At 44.9% G+C, this 18,701-nt stretch overlaps 1 protein-coding gene across 3 annotated transcripts in view; it reads right to left on the bottom strand.

The window, feature by feature from the left end:
• Positions 1 to 9,108: 9,108 nt before the first annotated feature.
• TBX5 (T-box 5) overlaps positions 9,109 to 18,701 on the bottom strand; it is a 50,496-nt gene continuing 40,903 nt past the window's right edge. For all 3 annotated transcript variants that reach the window (XM_003789948.2, XM_003789949.2, XM_003789947.2), the window contains one exon: positions 9,109 to 11,247. In XM_003789948.2, coding sequence (XP_003789996.1) covers positions 10,673 to 11,247 — 575 coding nt within the window. In that variant the 3' untranslated portion in view covers positions 9,109 to 10,672. The remainder of the gene's footprint in view (positions 11,248 to 18,701) is intronic.

Raw genomic sequence — 18,701 nt, 5'->3', positions numbered from 1 at the left:
ATGCTCATATGATCAATAACACAAAAGTAGTCTAGCAAGGGGGGTGGTGAGAAGGTGAGCAGGGGGGAGGAGGGAGGAAGGTGATTGGTGGGAGGAGGGAGAGTATTTGGCAGGATCTAACCTAATGTGCACAGTGCAAGGCTATTCAGCAACCTCGTGGGTGAAGGGCTCTTGTGCAACTTGAACTTTACCTTGGAAGTGAGAACACTGTAACCTAAAAATTTGTACCCTCCAAGGAATCCCAAACAATAAAAAAGTGTACCCTCATATTAATTTGAAATTTTAAAAAAAAGAAGAAAGAAAAAGGGAAAGATACCAGAGTTTGATCTCTCAGAAGCTCGCTCTCTCTCTCCATGTGCAGAGAGGGGACCATCCTTAAGCCAGGAAGAGAGGCTTCCTTCCAGACACCAACCCTGCCAGCTCCTTCCTCTTAGACTTCTAGCCTCCAGAAAGGCGAGAAGAAAAACTCTGTTGTTTAAGGCAGCAGTGCCAACCTTTTTGGCAAATTCAGAGGCTGAATTTATGGAAGACAATTTCTCCACGGGGTGGGGAGAAAACAGAGAAGGAAGCAGAGCTCAGGTGGTGATGTGACTGGTGGGAGCGGCTGTAAACACAGGTGACGCTTCCCTGGCTCAGCCACCGCTCACCTCCTGCTGTATGCCTGGTTACCAATAGGCAATGGACCAAACCTTTTTGGCACCAGAAACTATTTTCATGGAAGGCAATTTTTCACGGACCGGGGATGGTGGCAGTGCAGCATGAGACAGGAGGCGGGGCTCAGGTGGTGATACTGTACAGTCTGGTACCAGTCCATGGCCCAGGGGTTGGGGACCATGGGTTTAAGGTATCCAGTCTGTGTGTTATGTAATGGAAGCTTGAGCTAACAAATACACTGCCTTTCCTAATGGCTCATCCTGTGGATTTTGGACTTACCTGCCAGCCCCCATAACTGCATAAGCCAATTCTTGCAATAAAGCTCTTAGTACATGCCTATATCTCATATGGGCTCTGCTTCTCGATGGGAGCCTGCCTGATACAGCTACTTAAGGAAAAGGTCTATGTGACTTGCCTTCATACCACACACATTCTGGCTTTCAGTACCAGTGCAGAGCACGGGCCCGTGGAGGACAAGAAGTTCTACGGCACAGCACTGAGTTGTGGCACCCAGGGCGTCCTGTATGCCAACCAGCTCCCAGCCGGTCCAGTAGCTGATCATGCACATGTGAGTCTTAAGTCCTGCCCAGACCAGCTGTACTTGACACAGACCACAGAACTTCTCAGTGGACTCAAAGGCTAATGAGAGAAAATAAATACTCCTCGGTATGCCACTGAGGGTTTGCGGTTGATGGCTATGCAGCTCTCACTGCGGCACAAATCATGACTATTTCTTCATCGGCTCCCTCCTGGGAAGCATCTCCTTCTGTAAAGGAGAACACTACTGTTATATACAAGTGTGTATATATCACAACAGCCAAGAGATTTAAACATGGTGATAACAACAAATGCTTCAGGGCGTGAGGAGAAACTGGATCTCTCCCCTGTAGCTATTGAAAATGTAAAATGGTACAGCTACTCTGGAAGACAGCTTGGCACATTCCTTAAAGAAAAAAAAAAAACTAGACTAAATATGCAATTACCATACAGCACAGCCACTGCAGTTTGGGGCATTTATCCCAGAGAGAGAGAAAAAAAACAAAACATGTGCATATTCAAAAGCCGTCCACAAATGTTCATAGCTAAAATTAGTAACAACCCAGATGTCCTTCAGTAAATGAGCAAATGGTGGTACATTTATACCAAGAAATACTACTCAGCAATTAACAAAAAGTGAACTATTGATACGCTCAACACCCTGGATGAATCTAAGGGAGTTATGCTGAATGGAAAAAGCCAGTTCTCAAAAGGTTATGTATTATATGATTCTATTTATACAACATCCTTGAAAGGATAAAATTATAACAGTGGAGAGAAGATCGGTATTGTCAAGGGTTAAGGACAGTGTTGTGGGGAAAGATGTACGATGTGGTCATGAAAAGACAACAGGAGAGGTCTTTGTGGTGATGGAAATATTCTGTCTTTGACTGCGGTGGTAGATACACAAACCTACACCAATAAAACTGCACAGAAAGGAATAACACACACGCAAGTGAGAACAAATCAGCTCTCCAGATTCTGAATCTCATGGGTGGATCGTACTGGTGTCAAGATCCTCATTGCAGAATTATCCTCAGGCCTTGGAAGGTGTCAGGATATATTGCCTAAGGGCATATGGGATTTCTGTGTTGCGTCTTACGACTACATGTGAATCTACCCTTATCTCAAAATAAAAACTTTAAGAGAAAGAGAGAGAAACTGTGAGACTGGAGAGGAAAGGCCTATTCAGAGAAGGTAAGGCCTTGACTTAGTTTGGACTCACTCTGAGCCCAGGATTTGGTGGGAGGATTTGGAAGGTGACCCCAGGAAATAACAGGGACGAAGGAGAAAAGCCATTATTGAGTTATTGAGCTGATGACCTCTGTGGACAACCAGAGTGCAAACCGTCTGAGGACCTGCTAGTCTTAAACTGTGCAGAACACACCTTCACACTGTCCCTCCAAAGGACAGGAACCTGGGGCCTCTTTCCACAAACTTCCAGTTCCCATAACTGAGGGTGTCCCCAGTCATTTTATCTGGGGTGTGCCTATGTTCAGGCCAGGGAGCCGCCCAGCTTCCAGAGCAAGTCCTGCTGCAGAACAGGAGAGATTCGTGCTGGATGCTCGAGGTGGGATGCCAGCGCACACCTTCCAGGGTGAAAAGACCAGCAAGAAAGGCTGGAACACGTCCCTGCTCTCAGGAAGCTCTCCTGGCCCCAGGAGAAGACCTGAGGTTAAAGAATTGAGAAGGGTCAACCATGAAGAGTGATTCTCCTTACTCTGCCTTAGAGCCAGCAAAGCCCTCTGAGGGAGGGGATGGTTTTTAAGCCTCTGTTTATCCAATGTATAGAGAGGGCCAGGTGCCCTACTGAGCACTGTGCATAAACTCTCTGCTATAATCACTACATCATCGGGCTGCAAGGCAGATCTTACAGCTGCAGCAGTACAGAGGAGGAAAGTGAGGCTTCGGGAAGTAAATAACCTGTTCACACGCTACAGGCTTAGCTAGGCTTCCGAGGCCAGGAAGCGAGAAGGTTCTGCCCTTTTGGGGCAGCTGATCGTCAGCCACAAAAGCACAGATCTTCCTTCACTTTTCCTGAGGTAGAAGGCCCCAAGGACACGCCACCTAAATGGTGGAACACCACTCTGGTGTAATAACCAAGCCCCCAGCCCTAAACTCCCAGGACTAGTAAGAAAGGCAACAAACTTCTTGTATTTGTAAAAAGAATTACTTTTAGCTTCAGCCCCCTACAAGGAGGGGAAGTTAAGTACTGGGAAGAAGCTTAAAGAGACGAAAGGAAGGGAGGGAGGGCTTGGATTCCAAATTAAGCCCAGTATTACCCAATTTGTACCCCTGAACTATGAGTTAATGTCTAAGTTACCATGTACTTCCACCCTGGATTGTGTAAACCCCTAGGACATACCTCATCTTATGATCATGAAGTAATGTACTTGTGATATATCTTGTGATTATGAGCCAATGTGTACCCCCGCCTTGTGACCCCTGCTTTAACCACTGTGATTGGCTTCTGTATTGTGCTAGCTTGCTGAGCATGGTGTAAAAGAGCCCTTCGCCTGCCACTTGAGGCTGCATGCCTTTTTGGTGTTTCAGCCCGCCTGCAGGCTTTTCAAATTATCAATAAATTTCTATCGCTTAATTAGACCTGAAGTGGGATCCCTCCTTCTCTCGCATTGCTGTCCCTTTTCACTGGCATACTCCGGCCACCATCTCCCTGCTCCCTCCTCTCTTCTCCTAGGCCTGAGGGAAAGGGCAGAGACACACGCATCAGTCTGTCACCTAAGGGAGTCTGAGCAGCAGGGAAAAACAGGCCACCCAAAGAGCCACTCAAAAGCTGGGTGGCCTGGCTCAGTGCCTGTAGCTCAAGTGGCTAAGGTGCCAGCCACATACACCAGAGCTAGTGGGTTCGAATCCAGCCCCTGCCTGCCAAACAACAATGACAACTACAACCAGAAAATAGCCAGCTGTTGTGGCGGGTACCTGTGGTCCCAGCTGCTTGGGAAGCTGAGGCAAGAGAATCGCTTAAGCCCAGGAGTTGGAAGTTGCTGTGAGCTGTGACGGTACAGCACTCTACCCAGGGGGACAGCTTGAGGCTCTGTCTCAAAAAAAAAAAAAAAGCTGGGCGGTCGGTCTTGTACTGTCACCATAGGAACTGGCTTAGTGTAGGAAGTGGCACACAACTGCATAAATGAGATCTATTATTACTATTACCAATACTAATATCAATAGTAGGTGGGACCTCAGTCAGATATGAAAACTGTCAGGAATAACCTTCAACCTGCACACCAGGCTGTCTTCCCTATCCTACCACTCAAGTTTCTAAGCTAGGAGACCCAGTGTGCTTACATCAACATTCTCCCTAGGAATAACACCATGACTCCTTGCTTTAAGTGGAATAGAAGTGCATTCTAATGTCGAAAAAGAAAAGGTGCTAAGGACCAGCCTCTAGGGATGTAGAAATCACTGCCGCCTCTTCGTTGCCATGGAGACCTAGGGTTGATGCTTATTTACAAAACCATCTATTTCAATCATATTTTTAAGATGATGCCTGTGTAGGAAAGCTGTGTTTCAATTATTTTTGAAGGTGATGATGATAATGGTGGTGGTGTTTTTTCTACATTCCCCCACCCCACCCCCACCCCCACCCCGCTGAGCTTACATGTCTTATAAAAATAATAGAAGATCACAGGACCAAATTTCCCAACAAGAGAAGAAAGAGGAGGAGGAGGAGAAAGAGAAGAATTAATAATGGTAAATACCACTTAATCTTTTGATTAGAGAACAGTCATTGAGCATTTCCTCTGTAAGGGGCTCTGTGCTAAGGACTTTATGCTCATTGTCTGGAATCTTCACCAGAACCAGAACTCCCTGGGGAAAGGACTCATGTTACTCCCTTTCCACATATGATTAAATGGAAGTTCAAAGAGTGTAAGTGACTGGCCCAAGGTCACAGAAGCAGTAAATTGCAGAGTGAATTTTATAACCCAAGTCAATTAGAGAACAAAGGTGAGATAAGTAAGTGCCTGGTCCAACACGTGTTCATTAAAACGAATTACTAACCAACCCCAGGACCACAGCCTAACTCACCCAGGGGACCAGGGAAGCTAACAAGTAGCAACCCCAAAGAGTGCAAAGAGAAATATCTAGACAATGGAACACTCTGGCCGGGCCAATGTCACCCACTATGGGAGCACCATCCCTTTTTCCTCAACATAAGCAGAAGTGTCCCACGTTCCTCACAAATTCATTTTGATCAATGACCAAAACACAAGCTAGACTTTAGTTTACTAATTCTATTCCTAATTACAAAGGATAATTCACCTTCATCACAAAGGAAATGGGGAAATAACTAAAAAGCATAAAGAAAATTCATACATCCATGATCCCACCACTGTTATTGTTCTGAGTTTTTATCTTCTAAGTATAAATGAATGTCAGGGTGTTTAATAAAATTAAGAAGCTACTGTGCAAATTACTTGGAGCTCGCTTCTTTTATTTGCAGTGCATCTCAAATACCTTTTTAAAATCTTTTTTACATACACCAAGGCAGGCGGGTTCAAACCCAGCACAGGCCTTTTAAACAACAATGACAACTACGACAAAAAAATAGCCGGGCATTGTGCCAGGGGCCTGTAGTCCCAGGTACTCGGGAGGCTGAGGCAAGAGAATTGCTTAAGCTCAAGAGTTGGAGGTTGCTGTGAGCTGTGACGCCACGGCATTCTACCAAGGGCAACATAGCAAGACTCTGTCTGAAAAAACTAACTAAATAAATAAATAAAAATCTTTTTCACAAATGGGTGTCTTAGGCTCGGCGCCTGTGGCTCAAGCGGCTAAGGCGCCAGCCACATACACCTAAGGTGGCGGGTTTGAATCCCCAGCCTGGGCCCGCCAAACAACAATGATGGCTGCAACCAAAAAATGGCCAGGCGTTGTGGCGGGCGCCTGTAGTCCCAGCTACTTGGGAGGCTGAGGCAGGAGACTCGCTTGAGCCCAGGAGTTGGAGGTTGCTGTGAGCTGTGATGCCATGGCACTCTATCCAGGGGGATAGCTTGAGGCTCTGACTTAAAAAAAAAAAAAAAAAAAGAAGAGTCTTAGTGGCCATGTGGTATTCCATCATATGGACATATACTAATCTGCTTAATCACCCTCACATTATTGGCCATTAAAGCGATCTCCAATTTTTCATGATTTTTAAAAGTCACGATGAATTTCCCAGGGAGTATTTATGTACATCTCTAATTATTTCCTTAGGACCATTCCTCAAAGCGGATTTATCAGATTAAATGAGTCACACAATACATCTTTTGAAATATTTTACCAAATTCTCCTCCCAAAAGGTTTCATCTTATTTAATCCAAATGGCAGCAATAGGTTATCATTATTTTTTTAAATATGCATTTGCTAAGTCACTGGATTAAAATATCACATTTAATTTGCATTTCATTGATTCAAATATTTCTTTTCAAGCATGTATTACCTTCTGATGTTAAGTAGGAGAGTCTGTCTGTTTACTGGACATTTCCACAGATTATTTCACAGTCCTTTGAAGCAGGTACAATATCTCCTTTTAACAGAGGAGGAGGCTACCAAGTCTTAGACTCACTTGGGTTCCATGCTAACTCTGCCACTCACCAGCTGTGTGATCTGGAGGGAATTCCCAACTTCTCTGGGCCCAAGAACACTAATGAACTGACCCTCTTGAAAGTTCTTCTCCCTAACTTTGAGTCTCACGCTAGAGTGGACCAGTAAGCTGGGAGGATGACATAATGCTTCTCTCCCAGGTACAAAGAAGCTGGCCACCTCCTGAGTCTGTCCTGTGCAGCTGTGGGAACTCACTGGAAAATGACCAAACACAATTAGGAGGTCATCCACACAGAAAGGTACCTGCCACCCATGATAGGACCTTCATACGTGTTTGCCTGGAGTGCCTTTCCTCACAACTTTTGACTTCATTAATTCCTACTCATCTTTAGGGCTATGCTCAAAAGTTGCCTCCCCTAGATCAGGGAAGGAACCTGGTCTTATCCCTTTGTGGCACTGAGCGTGCTGCCTGGGCAGTTCTTCCCACCGTTTTTTTTAATGTATCAGCACTTTGGTATCAAATTTTTGGCACCAAGAATCACTGATATATTGAAATATTATGTAATATTGTTATTGCCTCTTTGGGTTTTTTTTACTAAATCATAAAGAGGTAGATCATGTATACATTTATGCATTTATGGGGTACAATGTGCTGCTTTCATATACAATTTGGAATGCTTACATCGCACTGGTTAATATATCCCTCACCTCATTTACTTAATTATTGTGTTAAGACATTTATACTCTATACTTAATAGATCTGACATGTACCCTTGCAATATGCACCACAGGTGTGATCCCACCATTCAGTTCATCAATGCCCCAAACAATCACCTAAGGAGTGATCTCACTAGTGAGCTCGCTAACTGGGGGTGTCCAACCTTGGGCTGTGGGCCACATGCTCATTTCTTTGAGGACTGTTCTACTTACCTATAGTGTTGGACATCAGGAAGAGTATGTACGGAGCTTTTGTTTAGCTCATCATTTAACGTGTGGCCAGAACAACTCTTATTCTTCCAATTTGCAGTGAAGAAAAAAGAAAAAAGGTTGGACACCCCTGCAAGTGATGAAACCATAAGTTTAGGGAGGACATAGCCCTTATCACCTGGTTCACTGCCCTGTGCCCAGTGTTTACTACACATCCATTCCAGAGCAAGCGTCCCCTAAATATATTCTAGAAATATTACAATCTGTGCTGTGTCTCTCAACATTGGACAATAATAAAACCACATGAACATTGGGCTACTACATCCTTAATTCTACCGATTCAGTAAGCAGATCCATTATTACCAATGTTTTGGACCCAAAGAGTTGAATCTGTCATCAATTACAAAATGACGGTATCCCTTGTCTGTGGACATAATTTTAATGATTTTCCAACGGTACAACTGTTTGAGTAGTAAGGGTGGGCATGTTAATTTGCTACTTGGATGATGTTTTTCTGAAAGAATAAGAGCAACTCAATGTCATGTATAGTTGATAAAATTAATTTCAAAGGTAATTTCATCAAAGGCAACTTAAAAAAATCAAACCTATCAGAAAAAAAATCTATTTAGAGGATAGTCAGAACTTGTTCAGTGAAACTTTACTAATCTGGTCCCTTGGGGAACAGGAAACCCATTGACCTAGTTTTTCCACTGCATTTGGAAGAAGTTGAATTGTCATTTCTTTATAATTAATTCACACTTCTCAGGGGTTCTTTGCCTCAGAAAGGTCCCCGAGGGTGGGGGGACATGATTAAGTGAATAATTTGTACTCAACAAGCCAGTTTTTCCTATTTTAAGTGGATGTAACAAATTTGATGGCTTGGGATAATTTGAGGGTGTAGGCACAAAAATTACCAAAACAGGGGAAAAATGGTGCAGCACTAACTGAGCGCCGATTTGCCGCCCTGTTCTGTCCCACATGTGTTTAGAGAGGACACACTCACAGATCCTAAATTCATGGCAATTGAATAAACATCTGGTCCACCGAGAGTCTATAAAGTTGTTTGCATCGGGACTCCCAGAACACACGATTCCAACAATTCATTCAGAGAAAAAGGTCCTTCAGAAAAAACAGGCATTGGGTGTTAGGGATGGTATGACCCAGACCATTTTTAGATCAGGTGGGACTCCTAAATCATTTTGTTTTCCAATGCTGACACAAATTCAAACAAATAACTTGATTCCAGGGATAGAGACCAGTGGGTAAACATATTCAGCTTCATCACTCTCCAGCACAACAGATCTGAAATACCCCTGAGATCAGCAAGAAAAGGCAGATGGGCTGATGAATTCACATGCTGAGACAGCTCCTATTTCCTTCACCTGGTATTCCCTCCATTCAGTCAGTAGAAAGAACAGGAAAAAAAAAAATGGGTGTTCAAGTCCCTTGTACTTGTTTTAAGCACATGGTATTTATTAGGCATTAATTGGCACAAAAATATAAGGCACGAGTACTTAATTCTCACCCTCCCCCCTTAGCAACATAAAAAGACATAATCACATAAGGGACATTCACAGACAGACATACTCACACTCTCTCACATACTCGGACACACTCAGCCTCACATCTTACCCTGTTCTCTTTATTAGGGTCTGTTTAAAAAAAAAAATCTTTTTTATCAAAAAAGCAAAAGCACATTCGAAAGAAAGAAAAAAACACACAACTTGGTTTTGAGTATCAATAAAATTAAAACCTCTTGGCCAGCTCTCAGGCTGGGTTTCATCCCATGTTATTACTTAATTAGAATTCCTATTTATAAATAAATAGTACCAGTAAAATATTACATCTGAAGAACCCTACCATTACACTTTACTTACACACTTTTTTTTTTAATACCGTTTTCTGCTTTCAATAAACACAGTTTTGTGTTTGCATTTGGTGTTGGCGTGATCTCTTTGGAGAGAATGATCGGTGAGCGTGTCTCGTCTCTTTCTTTAGGAATTGTGGATTTTGTCTGCATCTCATTTGGGTTGTCGGTGTTGGAGGTTTGGAGGCTTGGGTTTGGCTTTGCTTTTTTTTTTTTTTTTAATCATCAGAAAGAATATTTACTTTGGCTGCTTTTTCACAACTCTTGTCAGCACAGAGCTTATGCCCTGCTTATCAGGGTTCTGCCCGAATGTAAGCCAGGTCTTTAAAGTTTTTCAAAGCAAGCTTTCCGGACAGGAAGCTATAGGCCACGTTTTAGCGACAGACGTGGAGCTGGGAAGACAGCAGGGCTGAATAGGATATGATGCCACACGGGGCGGGCATTATTGTGACTCCGTCGGGAAGTTGAGACAAGTGTGAGTGCCGTGATGCTGGGGCAGGCAGGACAAAGATCAGAGAAAATCGGGACTTAGGGGGGCTTTTTCCGAAACATCACATGGCAGAGGTAGGTACTTCTCTTATTCAAGGGGCAGGTGGCGAATTTAGGTTGAGGGTTTATTTGAGGGGAATCCCACAAGTATATATTTTGAATCGTACTTGTCTCGGACCTCCCCCAAATAAGGGACTGGGTCCCGTTAAGAAAATTGAAAGAAAAAATATATTATTATTTATTATATAACAATGTCGACATTAACACCAAGACAGGGAAAGACTCCAACTACGCACTAGGATAAAACACTCAATGAGGCAAGACTTTCTAGAGCACAAAAGAAGGAATCAGGGCGGACGTCTGGAGGTGGTGTGAATGTGGCTGGTTGAGGAGTGTGATGGTTGTGGGGGGCAGGACTCTTTTTTTGTATGTTGGGAGTTTTTTTTCCTGATGTTTCGAGACAAAATGATAAAGTCACATTTTTTGAATTGTGGTTTCAAGGTACTGATTAGATCAGCGTCCAGCAGCCTTGAGTGCAGATGTGAAACTTGGGTGAAATGAAAAATCTTGTCCATGGGGTTCTCCTTGCTACTGTCTCTCTCCTTCGCTTTCTCTCCTCTCTCTCTGGCAAATGTCTGTTGGAAAGCAGGCCTCACTTTAGCTGTTCTCACTCCACTCTGGCACCATGCCAACTCCGTGCACAGAGTGGTACTGGTGTGGGGACAGGGTCCTTGGCACGCCGTGAGAGTAGAGAAACTCAGGGGGCTGAAGGGTGCCGGGGGACTGAAGGCCAGTCTGAGGCCCACATTGCCTGACCACAGGCTGGTGGGCCACGGAGGTCTGGTGCTGGAACATCCCCTCCCCGAGCTGTGGGGAGCCGTGGTTGGCCATGCCAGCCAGCCGGGGGACCAGGGGCCCCGAGGTGAAGTGAGCAGAGAAGTGCTGGTAGGGTAGCCTGTCCATGGGCTGCACCGTGGTGACCGTGCAGTTGCTGTAGGAAGGCATGCTCGGCCACGTGTTGCAGCTGATGTCCTCCAGGCTGGGCACCGGCTCGCTGGGGGGTGCGGAGCTGGCGTACATGCAGGCCTGCCGCTGTGCTGACTCTGTCCTGTAGGAGGCGCTCAGGCCCTGCTGCTGGGGGTAGCTGGAGCGGTAGAAGGAATCTTCTTCACTGGGTGACGTCTCCATGTAGGGCTTCTTATAGGGATGGTCTGTGGTGGAACATTCTTCATCTGTGAAGACAGGAGGAGAGAGACCAATGAGGCCAGGACCTACCAGGGGACAGCTAAGAGCAGAGACAGCCACTTGGCCAAAGGACTGAAGAATGAAGTCTGAAAGACTGTCAGCTCCAACCTCTATTATGAAAAAAAGAAGGGGGCCGACTGAGATGGTTACAGCCATGAGCTGTGGAGTTCTAAGCAAACAGTTGGACCTTTCCAAGCTCAGTTTCTTCATCTGCAAAAATGAAAAGGGTAATAATACGCACTTTCTACAAAGACCAGAGTTGAGAATTAAATACAAAAACAAATGTTAAGCGCTTGGTCCAGAGCCTGGTACAAGGAATTACTCAATAAATAGCAATTATTGGCGGCACCCATAGCTCAGTGGGTAGGGCACCAGCCACATACACTGAGGCAGGAGAGTTTGAACCCGGCCCAGGCCAGCTAAAACAACAATGACAACTGCAACAACAACAAAAATAGCCAGGTGTTGTGGCAGTCACCTGTAGTCCCAGGTACTTGGGAGGCTGAGGCAAGATAATCACTTAAGCCCAAGAGTTTGAGGTTGCTGTGAGCTGGGACACCACATCACTCTACCCAGGGTGACAGCTTGAGACTCCTGTCTCAAAAATAAATAAATAAAAATAGATACATAAATAAATAGCAATTGTTGTCATCTTTTGTACTCTCCAGCACATAAATTTCATGAATACAAGATACTGTCTATCTTATCCATCAATATATTTTCAAAACCTGGTACATACCTGCTAAAAATAATAGTAACGATATTATCAACGATAACAGTAGAAACAATTACCCACAGTGTTTACTCTGCCGAGCACCGTTCTGAGCACTCTCCATAAGGTAACTCATTTAGTCTTCACAAGTCTAAAAGGCGGTTCTCCTACTATCTTCATCTTACAGGTGAGGAGGGAAAGACAGAGGGTTTAAGAAACTTGCTTTATGTGGCTGATAAACACGGCAGCCAGAACCCAGGGAGTCTGACCACGAAGTCTTTGCTTTTCAATGTCATGCTACATGGGGAACACATGGAATAAATATTTGTGCCACTGACAAAGGGATGGGTGGGTGGATGGATGGATGGATGAACAAATGGGCGAATGAGTGAGAGCTTGATTGAACCCCCAAATCCTTTCCTGATACCTTAAGCAAGCAGATACCCAGCTAATATTTGCTGAGTCCATATAAGTTAATGCCCACTGCCGTTTCCTTGATGACCAGGTCATGTCCCTCCTCTGTGTACTAGTTAATCCCTAGGGTATGATAGTGGAGATAGTTCTGTCTCCTGAAGAGGGTCCCTTAACCACTTTAGGGCCATTAGCACCTTTGGAAACTAAGAAATACACTGGGCTCTTTCCTGGAAAAATGCACTAAAACATGTTTTGAAAAACTTCATGTTCACAAAACATTTCTCACACAAGTTCAGGGAGTTTAAGGACTCCCTAAAACCCAGAGCCCAGATTAAGGAGCCTGAACATGTCTGGGTTTGAGTCCGGCTCTTGTACTTAAACTCTGGGTGATACTTGCAGGGCCTCTGCCCTCAGAGACGTCTTCATCTTCTTAAATCAAAGTTAGTAACACTTACTTCTGTGGGTGGCTAAGAATTAAATAAGATCTAGCATGTAAATCTCTTGATATCCTGGCTTGGCGCCGTAGTACAGTGGTTATGGCGCCAGCCACATGCACCAAGGCTGGTGGGTTTAAGCTCGGCCCGGGTCAGCTAACCAACAATAACAACTGCAACAAAAAAATAGCCAGGCATTGTGATGAGTGCCTGTAGTCCCTGTCCTTGGGAGGTTAAGGCAAAAGAATCATTTTAGCCCAAGAATTTGAGATTGCTGTGAGCTGTGATGCCACATACTCTACTGAGGGTGACATAGTGAGACTCTGTCTAAAAATAAATAAATAAATACTATAAATAAATAAATAAACCTCCTGATATCCATCATTGAATGAGTGTCTCTTGCAACAAGGGTAGCACCACCTGCGAATCACACAGCAGACGTACCTTCAAGCTACTTTCTTCAGGGGAAAGCAATATCTAGGAATATTTACCAAGGTGAAAACCTAACACAGATTCATTCCTTAGATGGCCTTTTACCCTCCACACTGGAAATCTTTCCTCATCTCCCCATCACTTTCTAATCAATAAATGTTAAACAAATATTACAAAATGGAGGGAGACAAATGAAGTCCTCCCAGAAAACCAATTAGCTTAGCAAGTTGAAGCTTGCACAGGTGAATCAGTAAGGACGCTGTTGACTGTGTCTTTTGGAAGTGAAATAATGGACCATAACACAGTCTGTCTCAAAACTTTTGTAGTGACCAACTTCTGTCTCTTTGGAGGATGTGAAGAAAAATGAAATACTGGAGGATCCATGCAACTCACAGTGATGGTCAATGGCCAGAAGGCAGGATGCTGAACTAAATCATGAGAAGAAATTATAATAGCTGTTATTCACTGAGCACTTACTAAGTTACCTTACTCCAATTTCATAGTAATGCCCTAAGGTGTCAGCTGTCATTCCTCATTTCCCAAAGGCAGAAACTGAAGCTCAGGGAAGTGATTGGCCCAAGGTCATACAGCTGAGAAGGAACCGTGGCTGGAGTCAAAGTCAGATCTAACTCACTTTGCCTACCACACCTTGCTTCCAGTTCTCCACATACCTATTGATAATATTCACGGCCACTTACCCCTCATGCGGTGAATATTTACAGAGCCCATACCAAGTGATAGATACAGTGCCAGGTGCTGGGGATAGAGTGGCAAACCAGGTAGCTGTGATCCTGTCCTTGACGCACATCCTCAGTCTAAGTGAGAGAGGCCGGCACTCTGTGACTGAGAGGTGGTTCTCAGACATGAAGCTCTAAGTCATTCACCCAACAGAAAATCCTTTCGCTTTGGACTGGTTTGTAAAAACAGCTCTCCAACCCAAACTGAGCAGCCTGGGTTTGGCCTCTACAAAACACTTCTAGGTGCATCATTTTCCAAGTGAAGCCTGTAGGTAAGCCAAAAGTCTCCACAAACAAAACATATGTGTGCTACGATCGTACCCACTCATCAGCAAGCAAACTTGTTTTAGCTAGAATCCCTCTGGGACACATCTGGGACCCATAGGATGCCCAAAAATTTGTACCAAAAAAAAAGAAAAACAGTGAAAAACACCCTCTTCCAGGTGTTCTATCTGCATCATGCCAACCATCCAGATGCCTGAAGACATCCAGATGAGTGGCCATGTATTTCGTCTTTCAACTGGGTGGTTTTTCTTTTCTCTTTTGGAGTCTTGAAGACATTGCTACACTCAACTTGTTTTTATCCTTACCGCCTCCTCCCTTGATTCCTTCTCTTCCATTTTTCCTTCCACCCTTACCCCCTAATTCATAAATCCAAGTGTTTCCATTGTTGCTGGAATCATAACCTTTGGGTTTTCCATTTAACCAAGGCGTTCCCTTTTCAATAATAGAAAGTACAGCTGCAGGGTACCCTTGGCAAGAGAAAAAAAAGCAAGGCAAATGAACCATTCTGGAGTTTCTGATCCCTTTCCAGATTTGTTACAAGTAAAAAAGGAAGAATAATAAGAAAAAGGCCGGAACGCATTTTGGAAAATCGTAAAATTATACATTCCAGTTTTTAATACCCCAAAGATCTGATGCAGAGCCCTAAGAAAAACTCAGTGTTGGCTTATTGATGAAAGCAGGTCCTGAGCATTCTCAAATTCCTCTCAGTCCTCATCACATTGTAAAGAAATTCCAAAGGAAGGATCCAAATTTCAGGTCAGTCATGATAAACGCTCTGGATGTAATCTATGTGTTTATTTTGGTTATGGCTTGGTTTCTTTCTTTTTATTGGGAGTCTGATAACTGCTCAACAGTGAAGACCTCCCTCCAGCAAAACCACGTTTAGTTTTCAGGATTGGGAAAATGAGCCATAGACAAGTATCTAGTCTTCTGATGAGATAGACATGTCCACAACTCAGCTTCAGGACATGGCCAGTTACACCACAACGATCCCGAACCCATCTGAGTCTCTTGCATAACAGCAAAGTTCTTCCTGATTCCAACCAGCTACCAAGGCAAAAGTCCTGGTTCTTTAGATTTCTCCAGATGATTGCAATTCTGGATAAAGTGACTTTAGTTTTGAATCCAGAACACAAATATTGAAGTGCAGAGTGAGGGCGCTGATGCTCATTGGCTTTGTGACCATAGGTGAGTCACTGGACCATTTCAATCTCCATTCTTGACTGTAAATGGGGATGATTCTTAAACATTTTGTGAAATTTAGTGAGCTAATGCTAAGTGCAGTCGAGTTTCTACCTCCCTTGCACATAAAGTTAATGTTGTCTGTCCAAGATTAACTGTCCACGTCTGCTCCCTTCCCTCTTTTCTCTCTCAGAAGGCTGGACAGATGGCTTTCTGAAAGTCATCCAGTACTCGAAGGTATTTGGGTGGATTCCAGAGCTGGAAAGCTCACAGAGCCACTTTCAAATCAGTAACTCCATAATCATGTCGCATTCTCAAATGGGTCATTCCCTTGGCAAGTTCAGTTCATTCAGACGAAAGACCATTGTTGAGTCTTCACAGAGACCCTGAAGCTCAGAGTGGTGAGTGGCCACTTTCTAGCTGAGTAAGTTGAGGGGGAGAGGAAGGCAGAGGTACATGGTTTTATAATTCAGGCCTTCTGACTCACAAAACAGTGCTTATCCAGACAGATGGCTGCAAACTTTCCATTTTCATGAAGCCTCATGTGCTCAGCCAACATGAAAAGGTAGATTCTGACCCTTATAAATGGATAGTGAATGGATGGATGAGTGTGTAAGTGGATGGGTGGATGGATGAGTAGGGACTGATGAGAAGATGGATGGTTATATGAGTGAATGGATGGATGAACAGAGGGGTGGGTGGATGTATGGATGGGTAAGTGAGTGGATGAGTGGATGGATGGGTAGGTAGGTGAGTGTGTGAGTGGATGTGAGTGGTTAGATGGGTGAGTAGGTGGATAGACAGGAAGAGAGGAGAGATGAATAGGAGGAGAGATGAATGGGTTGGCAGGAAGATGGGTGGGTGAATGGGTGTGTGAATATGTGGATGAGTGAGGGGGTGGATAACCAGCTGTATAGATATATAGATGAAATTTTTTGGCATCCCCCAGCTCTTAGCTCTTAGCATAAAGTGGGAAGAACTGGAATGGTATTGTGGGAGATCCTCAACCAGAAATCCAGGCACTCTGCTTCAGATACTACCTCTGAAGTCATTAAATGTACTCCTTAGCTTACTGTCTGTCTCCTCCTGTGAGAACAAGTGAGAGTAGTAGCCTTTTCCACTTTGTCCTCCACTTATCCCGAGCACCCAGCACACTGCCCATTACACACACTAAGTGCTTAATTAATACATATTTATTTGATGAATCCATCCCAGATCTGTCCCTCACCAGCCTTAGAATCTAACCATCTCTCAGACCTCTGCTTGCCCTCTGAAGAACGGGGACGGGCAGCATCTCTCCCAGGTCAATGACTGCTGTGGGATGCCAGGCAGGAAATGATGCAGAACTGCTTTTACACACCTGCAGCCCTGAGAAAATGCACCCCACAAAGCCCTTTCCAATGCCTCCTTCCCCCTTCCACTCTCCATCTCTGCCTTGCCTCTGAGTGTCTAGTTCAGTGCACAGCTTTGCTAAAATCTTTATTTGGGTTGCTTTACATTTCTGATAGGGGGTGGGGTGAGAGTCAGGGCAGGAGAGGGAAAGACAGACAAGGGCTCTCCCAGGCCCCGGGGTCCTGCACTTGATTGAGTGGCATTGATAAAAGACCATCCCGGCTTTTTTGGCTCAAGCCATCGGGAGAGATAGTTTGGAGACAGCTGGTTCCAAACACAAGGGAGCCCTCTGGCCTGCCAGGGCCCTTTGACATTTCATTGGGCCTGACTCCTGGGCTCATTGGAAAGAAGACAGACAATGAGGGGAAGTCAGATAGTGGGGCAGCCGGGGGCCAGGGGGAAACCACCCAAGGAGTTATCACTTAACGGGAATCCCAAACTGGAAGGAAACCTGGCCGATTCCTTATCACTTTACAATGTGGAGGCTGATGATGAATTGCTATTTGTTGTCTCCCAGGCAGGACAGACGGAGCTTGGCTGGAATGTTCCCTGTCACTGGGAGCTCCCTTTTGGGGATAGAGGGAGGTGAGAAGGGCAGAGGTTTCTGGAAAGGTGAAAGGTCTTCTCCAGGGTACACACCCCATGCACCCCAAGTCCACAGGCCTCAGAGGGAATCTTGGGATGGGCCACTCACTAGCTGGGTGACTTGGGGCAAGTTCCTCAGTCTCTCCAAGCCTCAGTTTCCGAATCCATGGGAAAGGGGTAATTCTTCACCTTGTTATCTCCAATCAGTCACCAAGGCCTCATCCCACCCACACCTCCGGCGTCTCCCCACACTCCCAGTCTGAGCCACTGTCTCATGCCTTAGACCCTAGAGTGGCTTCTTAACAGATCTCTGGTGTCAAATACAGTCTCCTCCTATCACAGCAAAGTGACTGCTTCAAAGCACGATTTAATCATGTCACTCACAAGTTTAAATCCCTCCAATAGCCACGACATTGCTGCTAGGGTAAGAGCTGAAGTTCTTAGTTGTAACGGTTTCTAAGGGCTGGCATCATGCTTGGACCCTGACTTTCTGTCTAGTACTCATTCCACACCACTCTGTCCTTGCTCTGGGCACAGGGAACCTACTAGCCTTCTGTTCACTCTCCAGAGGGGGCAGGCTCCCCTCGCCTGAGGGGCTTCATGTGTTCTTTGCTCTGTGCCTGGACACCCACTCCTCCCCTTCTATGTGACACTCCCTGTTCTCAGATGTCAGCAGCAATTTGTCCCTGATCTTCCACCCTAGACTGACGCTCCAGTTTAACATCCATTAGCACTTTGTATGTCTCCTTTACAGCGTGAGATCACAATTTTAATTAAACAATTAATAACTGCATGTATAATGTTTGAGCCGCTTGCAGTAGCGTGGACTTCATAAGGTCGGGATGGTGTCTATGAACATGCAGGGAGTGATCCTAGATGCCAGGTGCCCTTTTCTGTGAATTATCTCATTCCATTTCATTATAACCCTATTGTCATTCCCATTTTGCACAAAAGATAGTTAGAACCCAGAAAGGTGAAACAGCATGTCCATGGTCACACAACTGCCAAGCGTGTGATTATTTCTGCAATGAACCCGCCATCAACTCCGGGTTTCCCAGTGGCAGTGACAAGCTGCTCTGAAATTCATCTGAGAACCCTGCAAAGTCAATGGCTCACATAATCCAAGAGGCTTATGAACCTTTCATTCAAAGCCTGCCTGCTACATCCTTCAAGAATGCCATTTATAGGCTCGGCGCCTATAGCTCACCCGGCTAAGGCGCCAGCCACGTACACCTAAGGTGGCGGGTTCGAATCCCCAGCCCGGACCC

This window comes from Otolemur garnettii, unplaced genomic scaffold (genome assembly GCF_000181295.1).
Source record: "Otolemur garnettii isolate 467f Iridium unplaced genomic scaffold, OtoGar3 scaffold00038, whole genome shotgun sequence".
Lineage (NCBI taxonomy): Eukaryota > Metazoa > Chordata > Mammalia > Primates > Galagidae > Otolemur > Otolemur garnettii.
Note: the sequence above shows the minus strand (reverse complement) of the source record. Positions and strands in the feature narration are given on the sequence as shown.